The sequence below is a fragment of the Callorhinchus milii genome, unplaced genomic scaffold, assembly GCF_018977255.1.
Source record: "Callorhinchus milii isolate IMCB2004 unplaced genomic scaffold, IMCB_Cmil_1.0 Scaffold3, whole genome shotgun sequence".
Classification (NCBI taxonomy): domain Eukaryota; kingdom Metazoa; phylum Chordata; class Chondrichthyes; order Chimaeriformes; family Callorhinchidae; genus Callorhinchus; species Callorhinchus milii.
This window is the reverse complement of record NW_024704744.1, coordinates 71,321,776-71,333,785: the sequence shown is the minus strand read 5'-3', so window position 1 is coordinate 71,333,785 and position 12,010 is coordinate 71,321,776. Positions and strand designations below refer to the sequence as shown.

Sequence of the window (12,010 nt, the reverse complement as noted above, 5' to 3'; positions counted from 1 at the left end):
CTCAAAAGTGCTCAATCCTCAAACAATGCTAATAGGTTTCATCAAACATAGGAACCCGTGTAAGGCATTTTAATAAATAACAGATCCACAGAAGACACCATCTAGAAAGCAAGCCATTCAATCCCTGGTCCTTAAACCTTACCTCTCTACCCTTAAAAACAATTGAATGGAATTTCAAGGGGGTGGGGGGAGGCGTTGTTATAAGGGGCCGAAAATATATAATCATTTGAGTAAATCGAACCAGTACAACATTTAAGTTTTTCTTTAAAAATGTATGTTTAGAAGTTTTCCTACCTTATCAGCACACATTGCCACTTTAATGTCTTGTTGAGTAATTTCAAAGTGCCGTATGTTTCGTACATAATTTCCTGCTAGTTTAAGGATGTCAGCAGAGATGTATTCCAACACTGCTACAATGTAAACAGAAACTTGGTGGTCGACTTTATAACCAAGAACCTCCTGAAAGTAGATGAAAAACAGTAATAGTTGAGTCTTGGATTGAGGAAAGCATAGATTCAACAACAAAAACACAACTTGGATTTATATAGCTCCCTTCATGTGAGCAGCTTCTCAGAGCACTTGATTCTACCTGATAAAGCTTTCTTCATTCTCTACATAATACTAATAGGAGAAGGGAAGAAAATAACAAGGCAAACCATCACTTGAAGATGTTTTCAAATATGTGGTTGTCTTTCCCATATGGTATGAAAACACCTTATGAGCTAACCTCATCAATTCAATTCTCAGCCAAGAACAAGAGGCAATCGATTTCAATGGAGAAAAACAATTAGAATGATTGTTGGGGCATTAAGGGTGGGAATTTGGTGTATGACGGATGCTTCAAATTCAAAGCATGAAGAACAATTGTATCAGTTAGACAAAAGCAGAGGGTACAGAATACAAAAAATTGCAAAAGCAGGGTAGGGCAAGATTATAAATGGAGTCTAGGACAATAATGTCAAACATAGTACGCTAAGTATGCTTAGGTACTGTGATCTTGCTGAAGTACAGAGAACTCTTGAAAATTCTGGATTTATTAAACCTTGTAGAAAAGTTAAGCTGGAAATCCACCTAGGAGAGAACTGACAAAAATCTACCCTCAAGATGATGAATGCATGAATAAGAAATCCAGCAGTGTGGTTAAGGTAAGGGCATAAGCAGACAATGTTCCAAATAGTCTTGGTTATGAACAGGACATGATGCTTAAAATTCAGTCCGGCAGGCAACCACCACCTTGTTCACTCCGAATATGCAGCCAGAAGTGTGATGACAAGAAAAACAAGATTCAGTCTTGTTGACATTCAGCTGTAAAAAAAACCCTGCGGTTCATCCAGTGCTTACTGTCAGAAAGTCAGTCAGAACAGCAAGTCCTGGACTCAAGGGTAATGGCAGAGGTAGAATCGAGTCAATGGATAAACATAAGCTGATCCTACGCTTGCAGGTAGTGCTGCCATGGGGCAACACATGGATGATAAATAGGAGAGTAACAAAACACACCAGAGGTGAACTTTTGGCCATGGAAAAGAAAGCCATTGGAGGTTATAGTTTCCATTGGGAATCAAATGGTTGCATTTTGATTTAGCACCAATAATACTTAAATGTCTCATGTACTTCACAGGTCAACTGGAGGGATTTTAAATTTGGAAGTGACGTAGCAGCCAATTTATGCACATGGGTCTAACAAATAGCCATTAAGCAAATGACTCTTTAATCTAAAGATTTTCTTCAATCAAAGATTATTTTTATCTGGAGGATTATTGGCCAGATCACCATGGAAAAACTCCCTTCTTTTTTAAAATTGGGTTATGCGATTCTTTATGGCTACCTGATCAAGCAGACTTGCCCAAAAGATGGCACCTCTGAAAGCAATGATCCCCCACTGGAGTGTCACACTGAACTACAATATGTGGTTCCAACATGATAAGCTTTGTATAACATGTATTACAGATTCATTGACTTCCATAAATCATGATCATAACAGTTTGGACCCTGATCTGAATAATAGGTCACCATGGTGTAGTCTGCATCACTCATATCAGAAATAAAAGTATAAACAGTACAAAGTATAACAATGTGACTCAAACATTTATGTCCAACTTTCTAGTTCTAAAAAGCATTGGAGGATGATATGAAAGCATTTAATTATATGCATTATACTGCTAAAGCTTTCTCATGACAAAGAAAACTTTTTCAAAGTTATGCAAGACTTACCTTTAGAAGAGGATGAATCTTGTCAACGGGTAATAAAAGGGGATTTCTACGCTTCCGTTTTTCTATGGCAGATTGTGCATCTGCTATGGCCCATTTGTCTATTGGGTGAGGGAATGTTTTCTGCACACGTTCCTGAAGGACAGACAAAGAGCTGCTCAAACTTTCCGTGAAATGAATGCCATAGCTTTTTTCCCCATATTTCAATTGGAACACCATTGAGGGCGAGGAGAAAATGCTTTGAAGTACTAATAATTCTGAATTGTGGATTTTAACACATTTTCAATTAGGCTTTTAACTGCAAAATCTATGGAGAGAAATGTCACCTGGGACTTGGATTACTCTATTAACATAACAGTTTAGAGCATTCAAGATTTGGCAAATTCTCAAATACAGCTTAAATTTTGAAGACAGTTATCTGGAAATATAAGAACGAGAGAAAAAACTGAATTCAACAGTTTGCCAAATTCTGGACACAACAGTTTACATTGCATCTTTCTCATCAGGGAGGATGTTTCAAAGTGGTTCACATAGCTAATTGGGTAACAAAGCTTTTTTGGGGAGGGTGGAGGGGGCAGGAGTGGGGAGATAAAGTGTGGAAGAGAATCTTAAGGCAGGGCTTAAAGGTGGAGGGGGTTGGGTCAGAGAGTCTGGGATGAAGTTCCAAAGAGCGTTTAACTCCTCGTGCGCGCCATCATCACGCTGAGCAGCCCACTGCACCAAATCTGGCGGCTGCAAAGGGTGTGCCAAAACACTGCCAGTACTAAAAAAAAGTGGCCACTATTTGCGTTAGGCAGGTGGTTTTTGAATTGAGGTGGTTTATTATGCAAATTGGTTAGGACTGTTCCGGGGTGGTTGTTGACAGCAGACTGTTGCTGAACAAAGGTGGGTGCTTTAACAGGTTTGACTGTATTTTGAAAGCATTTGGAAAACCAGGCCTGGCCAGTGGAAGGATTAACACAGACTTTCCCATTATTACACACTATTCTAAAAACTGACCGGTGACTTGTGCTGAATTCTATTAAAAACAATAGCTCTAAAGCACAGCCCAACTGAATCTAATGCTGATTAAGCATGTTTTAATGAAATCCTTTTGGAAAGTGTCCAAAAACAATTATACACTTTGCCCAGCAGAGGTCTCTTTTTTATGTTAAAGTAAATAATCTTAAATACTTCTATTTAGCAATTAAACATTTTCTTGGGTTAACAACAATTACTACAAATGCAAACCCTGAGTGAGCGTAGTAAAAGCTACTTTAGTTCTGCTCTACCAAAAAATACATGTCATGCTATGGCCTCCAATATCACACATGCAATCTTTATTGTTAGCAAGTCCAGGTGTTTATGACACCTTTATAAAGTATGACTTTAAACACTTCAAAATCTTAGTTTTGTGCAGCAATACAACATTAACAGTATCTGAAATAAAATTGGAAGTCACAAGTTTATAAGATTTTAAAATTTCAATATGATTATCAGATTGACATGCACAGTACAAATTTATTTAAGTCAGGTGGGATGGCCAAAAGCATGGGATTTTAACTGTAGAGCCATCATGTACAAGAGGCAAGTTTCTATCCTGTTGATATTTTATGACGATTTTTTCAGTGAACATCAGAAGCAAAGCATATCAGATAAACATTACAAAGTGTATTCTACAACTTGAACCCTTATAAGGTATCTTATTTTCAAAATTAACTTTGGTTAATACATCATAACTGCAATGTACAGATTTTATAAACAAAATACAGGAGAATCTTGTTATACAGTGCAGATATTTGTAACTGATTAACCACAGCCTACCTCCACATCTTGGACACTACGAGGCTGGGCTAGACAGAGCATGCTTAGTAGCTGTAGAATTAGCTCTTCAATATACTTCATTGCAAGATCATTAGCTTTAAGTTGAGGATGAACTTGTTGCTGCACCTATCAGCAGGAAACATGAATCCAATTACTGCTTGTGGAAAAAAAGACCTAGCCAGCTCTAATTCATTATGTTATGACAATATCTGACACCTCAATAATAATGTGTTTTTATGACATTTTAAAATCTTACATTTTAGATCTGCAGGAAACAAAACTAACAAAATACCTTATAACTATGAACACACAAAAACAGGATAACAATAAAATGTTCATTATATATTTTTCATAGAATGGAATTCTAAGGAGCCAAGTAAAACTAGTGTTGCATCAGGAGAAGCATTGTGATTGCAGCCAAAATATAGTGCAGGAAAGCAGAGCACAGATGCCTTTACAAAGGTTCATTTAAAGTGGGGATATGCGCGGCATTCTGTTGCTGTGAGAGATGTTCAAGGGGAGGTGATGAGAGGTGAATATAGTTCTTTGTCCAGCCTTTATTCTTGAAAATCTCAGGTACATTTCCGCATGTGCTAAACGTGTTATTTAAGTTTTCAAAGCATGAATATATGGCAATATAAATGTACCATTGTGCTTCTGTTGGGAATAAGCTTAAATTCTGCAGACTCTTCCCAAAATGCTAAGGAGTTTAAGGGATACTTCTGAGGATCAGAAAAAGTTCTAAGCAAACGAACCACAGACTATTGGGAAAAGCCAGTCATCACTTGTGTCAACCATCTTTTTTCTGTTGTATGGATAGAGCTTTCCACAAAGAGACTTTCTTATGTCGCTTAGTTAGTATCACTGTTACACGTAGACAGCAATACATTGATGTTTCTCAATGGGCAAAATTACATAATGCAAATATTAAAATGTTCCTATCATCTGGAATTATATCCTTACTTTTACTCCCTTCAGATAGTACGAATCTGGACATAAAATCTAGGTATTTTACAGCCTGGACGGAGACGAGTAGGCAACAAGCCAAGAATAGTCAGTACTAACTAAGCAAATCAGTAAATATCTCACCAGGTAATACATTACCTCTTTTTAAAGAAAGCATAGACAGTGCAGTAATTTATGTTGCACAATAATAACCTCCTTGTTAAACTATCATAGCTTAATATTAATAAATAGTTCCTTCAATTGGCTGCTGCGTTTCACCCACAAAATATACAGTCAATTCACTTTACAATATATTCTGTGAAGCGCTTTGGAACATCTAGAAGACATGATAAGGCGTTATATCAAATGCAAGTATTATTATTATCCTTCTTTCTGTATATGCAGTATACATGTATATGCAGTATATATCTGGTTAGCACAATCAGGAATTTTCTGAAGCTGAACGATAAAATGCCACAAACACTTATATTACAAATGCCAAACACATTTTGATCCCAGTGGTCACCTTCAGATGTACATTTTTCAAAGTCATTATTTGTGGAAATTCTGGTTGACATTTTGGCTTTAAGATAACTCAAACACAAAGGTAACTTGAACTTCACATATTAAGTTCTAAATAGTTTTTCTTTTTTTCTTAAGTAACTAAAACTCGAAGAAAACAAATTTAATATTGTTATGTTAATGGCATGACTTGTTTAGGCCAGGAGTAAAATGTACATTTTAAAAGAATTGCAGTTTTTAAAATGAATGAAAGTTAATATTGACAAACTGATAGGGGAGAAAAGATTTTAGCTATTTCAGAAACTGATAACTGTCAAATGTCAGTTTACTGTTGTCTCTTTTTGTTACACACAGTTCGAATGATAATAGCTAACTACCATATATATTACACCGAATGAAAGAAAACGATTTCTGGTATACTAGATGTATAAGTACATTGTGTGAAAAAGTATTCAGTTTGTTAAATATTGTAGCCAATGACAAATAGAATCAAACCAATCAATATTGACATGTGACATGCTACATTTGACTTAGTAGCTACATCCTTTCCTGCATAAAACTGGTGACATTGTTGTGATTGCATCACACACAAAAGTGTATTTTTAGGCTTTATGGCAACAAGATCACAAGAGGGGTTTGGACTCATTTGTTCTCATCTTTGCAGAATATCAACCTTATACTGCTCTGCCGTGCAATTCACACAGTTAAAAGCATGAAGTAGAATCTAGTCATGTGTCATACAGTGCTTGAATTCAACATTTTTTCATTACTAGTATATTTGTAAACATACTTGCCATTTGGAAATTTAGATCTGTAGATAAAGGCACATTCAAGCTTTGTTTACAAATGGAAATGAAAAAAGGGGTTAAAACTTACTTTCAACAAATTGAAAAAAAATGTTTTGATGCAAACAGGATGAGGGTTCTCAAACATTAGGTAGATACATTGCATCAGAAATGAAGATAACAATCAGAGACAACAATATCTGCTGATATTTATACACAAAAGGAAGAAAAACTGAAGTCAATTTCATCACCTTGTCCAAATTTTCCAAAATAACATTTGTAGAGTTTTCTTTTAAGAAAACATAACCCCAGGTACATCATAGATCTCTCAATATAGAAAAAGTAACAAACGTACAAGTACAGTATAAAATAACTTTGATATTTAAAACTTGCATAACAAAACATTTGGTGTCCCAAGGACCAATGAAGAAAGAGGAGTCTAATATTGGATTTATACATTTGTTTAGTGTCATTAGCTCGACCAGCTTAAAACAAGTTGCAACTTTTTAACCTAGAACAGACCGATAAAATTTCCTCTTTTGCTGCTGTAGGATTCCGCATGAAAAACGTGTGCAATCGTAGCCTGAAAGAATGAATTCACAAGACAGAAAGCACAGACTTGTAGCACAAAACAGGCAACGGATTGCAATGTCAATGATGCCACATGGATGCCCAGTGTGGGAAGAAGAAAGAACACAAAGGGATGCTTCTGAAAGACAGATTTTATACATATATATTTTGGCGCAGAATAGAAAGAGCTTTAACTCTGTTTTAACTCATAATAGACAGACACAATGTCCATAATTTTCTATTTCCAAGCCCAATTTCAACAACAACAACAAGATTCCATTTATAGAGCGCCTTTCACGTCGGGAGGACGTCCCAAGGCGCTGTACAGTTGGGTCAGGACTCGAGCATTGGGGGGAAATGGTCAGGGTGAGGGGAGGGAAGGGAGGGGGTGAGGAGGGGGTAGAAAGTCGAGAGGGGAGCTGAAGGCACGGTCAAAGAGAAAGGTCTTGAGATCGGCCTTGAAGGAGGAAAGGGAGGAGGCGGCGAAGGCACTGGGGGATGGAGTTCCAGAGCCTGGGGGCTGAGAGGCTGAAGACCCGGCCACCGATGGTAGGGCGGTTGGGGCGGGGGATGTGGAGCAGACCGGAGCCGGAGGAACGGAGGGTACGGGGAGGTAGGTAGGGGGATAGTAGGTCGGAGAGGTAGGAGGGAGCAAGGCCGTGAATGGCCTTGTAGGTGAGGATGAGGATCTTGAATTCGATCCTCTGGGGGATGGGGAGCCAGTGGAGGCGAGCGAGGGTGGGAGTGATGTGGTCCCGAAGCCTGGTGCGGGACAGTACACGAGCTGCAGAGTTCTGAATGACCTGCAGCTTGTGGAGGGAGGTGCCGGGAAGGCCGGCGAGGAGAGAGTTCCCATAGTCCAGCCTTGAGGGGATTAAGGTGTGGACCAGAGTTTCAGCACAACAGTATATGAAATATCTGTTTACAAAAACAGGATGAAATATGCAATAAATTTGTAAGATACTGCACATATCCTTCCTAGAACACAATCACAATACTAAACATTTGTTGCGCCCCTCCAAACCCACATTTGGGTCCAGATAAAGATGTTTTTATCAGTTTAGTTAGCTTTAGTTGAACAATTTCTACTGTTTTAGTTGGTAGACATCAGACAATTCGATTTCCAGAATGGAGTCAATTATCTAGAATTTTTAAAATACTGTATTTCTGATGTATCACTCAAGCAGTTACAAGTTGAAAATGTACGTTCATTCACTGATCAATGATAATGATGTATGCATTAAACATTTGTACTGATTTGTATTGTTCATTTCTTGAAGCATTCAACTTAAAAAAATGCATTGCACATCTCATGATAGATCATCACACATCAATATCCAATGAAAATCACTTTTTAATCTCTCATTGCCATATCAACATTATCTACCAGTTATAACTCTTTATTCTTTGGCTAAACGAATCCATAAATCCCCATATTTTGCTATCTCACTTTAAAATACACCAAACTCATAAAATCTGCTGAGTGGTAAAAACAAGATACAACAAGATTACGTGTTTCATAAACCACCAAGTTCAGGCCTGCTTTTTAGGCATTCGGTGTGCCTTTGCCTAGGCACTGCCTTTCTCACTTTCCTTTGTATTCTCAACTTTTCTCAGATACATTGTGTTTGTAATTCATATATTTCTTGGCTAAGTGGGGACAGGTAATTGCATTGGAACACATCACATTCAACTGTTTAACAGTGGTAAGTGTGCATATTGTTGGGCGTACAACTTTGGCTTTCATGCTTCCACTGTTTGGATAGGAGTAGAACAAAACGTAAGCCACTCATAAGATGAAGATTTAAACTACCTTGTTAAATAATTCCTCCCAAAATAACAACATTTACTAAGTTTGAAAAATAGATAGTTTTGGGACTACTTGCATTCAGTCATCACATCTGTAATTCTCTTTAGATTAATATTTTTTCAGATTAATATTTTTTAAGAAACAAGAGTTGAAAATTTTCAAGAAGCCTGTTAAAATTTCTCTCTCACGTAGAGAGCTCATATTAGCTCAAGTTTGAATGATCCTCAAAATACAAGGATTTCTCTTTAAAATATATACAGCACATTTTTTTCTAACTGAAGGGCTGCTCCGTTGAAACATTCCCATTTTGATCTCGGGTTCACTTAGAGGGTCTATAATGGACCCATGCTTGCACCTCTAGCTTCCAGCGCCGATTGGCCTGCTTTCCGCTTTACAAAGTGGTCAATTTCCAGGTAGTCAGGTGCCAATGAAGTCACTTTCTGCATGTGTGCGCTATATGTAAGAATCGTAGTGGATATGATGTTCACAGTATTTTTTGCGCATGCATAACACACAGAAAGTGATTTCTGTGACACATCTTGTGCAAAGCAAGCAACAACATCAGCGGTGAACTGGCAACCCAAAAGTCTGCTATTTTTCTTAACAAAGCTATTTGGGATCCAGATGATCCCATTATAATAGATTTGTCTCCTGTATATTATTTCTGGGGGGCAATATTTGAAACAGAAAGCACCACCCTAAACATTTCTCAGATAATAAGAGAATTATTTTTTGTTGATCAGAGTGAACAAAATTTGTTTGGATAAATCGCAAAGGATATTTTAACAGATATAGAAAGGTGAAGTGGTTTTGGCCTGGAACATAAGAGAAGAACTGGCATGACATGAAGGAACAAATCTTTCATATAGTGGAACTGTCATAGGATTGACGAGGTCATCATGGCATCACCAACATCAAACCAGTGCTCTTGTATCACTCTTTCCCGTTAGTAACATACTTATTAGGAGAAGCCCATTCACTGCCGCTCACATTAGCCTTTTCAATAGAGTCTGAAAATAATTAAGATTAAACAAAATTATTCTTATTAAGAGCGGTAAAACAATATAGCTCAAAATTGTTGCACCTACACTTTAGTGATTCATTGTGAGACGTCTTCTTGATGTGAAAGCCACAAAATCAAATGCAAGCAATGCTATTTTATTATACTGGAGCAGCCCTAACAGGTAGGGTGGTCCAAGCTGGACAAGCAGCGGGAAAGCTTGCCGGTCAGCAATATCAATGGCAAGCTATACAGCATTAGCTGGTTAGACTCCAGTCGTCCCCAACAAACATACTGGGGTCCCCAAGCCTTGGCTCTTCAAACCTGTGCTGAATACTCTCCAGAATTAGGTAAGCAGGAAGCATTCCTCCAGGGAGAGAATATTATGAAATGTGCATTCCATTCCAACAATCTAAATCTGGAATTTCCATGTGAGGTGGGATGCATGGAAATCTCAGCTTGGTTTGGATACTACTACTACTAATAATAATCTGGTCACTTTATCTGGGACACTGCTATTTGCAAAATAGCAGTTGCCGCGTTTCGCCCACAAAATATAGTCAATTCACTTTACAGAATATTCTGTGAAGCGTTTTGAGATGTTTCGAAAACACGCTATACCAAATAAATGCAAGGATTATTATACTTATATTATTATACTCTCAAGCATGGTGAAGTGGGTTTCTTCATATGTCACAGACACCCAGCTGACCAAAAAAAAATATCCTGAAAGGCAAGGCAATTTAACAATTGATTCATCATGGTTGTCTTTCTCACTGGACTTCCTAAAATGGAGAACCAATGTAGTTTTCTTTAAGGGGAACCTCATTTTTTTCTTTTTTCTGTAGACGAGTATTGAGATAATTCGTGGTCACAATCATCAAATGGAGGAATACCATAATTTGCTCGATCTGAGGCAGAACAGAAGAATCCGTTTTACAGGGCTCATATTTCTCTACATTACATCCACGCTGGCAAGGTCAGTAACTTCATTGTCCAGTGGAATTTCAACTTCCAATGTTTTAGGCCTTTTATCTTATTTAACTCTTTCCAAACCCTACAATAATTTTGTACTTTTACAAACATGTGCCATAGGGGGATATTTATTCTAGGTATGACCTTGGAGTTAACCTTGTGATGGTGCATGCGTTGGTAATGATTTGAAAGATTCAAATGTGGCTAAAAATTGATTTGCATTGCAGCTTCATTGTTACTGGTAATTATCACTACTCCTCTGCACGTTCCACAACCCAGGTTCAAATGCACCTTCCTTTACATTCTTCTTTCACTGTATTGAAAATAACATTGCTATTCTAACTTAACTTCTATATACTGGACATCCCACATAGCTCGATAATTGAGCACTGGACTTAGGACTGGAAGATATTTGGCTTGAAGCCTAATGGGTCCTTTCCATCTTTCGAGGTAGATAAAATGGGTAAGCTAGATAAAATTATTCTCTTATGAGAAAAAAGAAAAAGAAATGGCGTCTTCTTTAGGAGGAATGACTGAATACAATTAAGAGATTATCAATTTTACGAAATAATTTCAGGCAGTAAAGCAGAAGATGATTGCTTACCCAAATTGAAGGATCGTGAAGACATTTCCTTTTACTGTATATAACCATCTCTAAATCCAACAACCCTGAATTCTTTTTGTGGGCGGAAATTTGTCTAGTTTTCAAATCCTTTGTCGTTTCTTGTTCCACCATTTTTACAAGTAGCTTGTTCACATACACATCATTGTTGTCTTTAAAAAATTCTCATACATTTCCCAGTTAAAAGCACTCACCTCTGATTCTGAAGGTTGTGGGTTCAACCTCACGTCGAGAATTTGAACTCACAGGCTCTAGGCTGACACTACATTACAATCCTTGGGGAAGCCTGCATTGTTGGAAGCACCATCTTTCGGATAAGATTTTAAACCGAGGTGCAGTCTGCCTGTTCAGGTGTTTGATAAAGATCCTATGGCACTATTTGAAAAGAGAAAGAAGTTTCTCCTAGTGTGCTGGCCAGCATTCCCCAGATAAAATTGGTTATTCACTTTGTGGCACTTTGTGGGACACTGCTGTGCACAAATTGGATGGCACCTACAAAATACAATCACTACACTCTACAGTAAATCCTATTAAGTGCTTTGAGTCATACAATGTGATTAGGCACAATATCAAATGCAAGGATTACTATTACTGTCCACATTTTGAAGGCATAACCCCTTTGGTCATGTAGTTTGAACATGTATAAAAATGCATTTGAATCCAAATTTTTCAAACTCTTCATAAACAAATATTTCCATCATGCCTTTTATTAATTATAAATTCTTTGGTTGGTAACCTTTCCTCATTGCTTGAACCCTAAATTCTAGGAT

General features: G+C 37.5%; 1 protein-coding gene across 1 annotated transcript in view; it reads right to left on the bottom strand.

Moving 5' to 3' along the window:
- The window catches only part of LOC103179222 (son of sevenless homolog 1), a 62,765-nt gene that overhangs the window by 29,730 nt on the left and 21,025 nt on the right, over positions 1-12,010 (bottom strand). Inside the window, 3 exon segments of the mRNA XM_007894384.2 lie at positions 295-459; positions 2,212-2,343; positions 4,012-4,137. Of these exon segments, the coding sequence (XP_007892575.2) occupies positions 295-459; positions 2,212-2,343; positions 4,012-4,137 (423 nt within the window).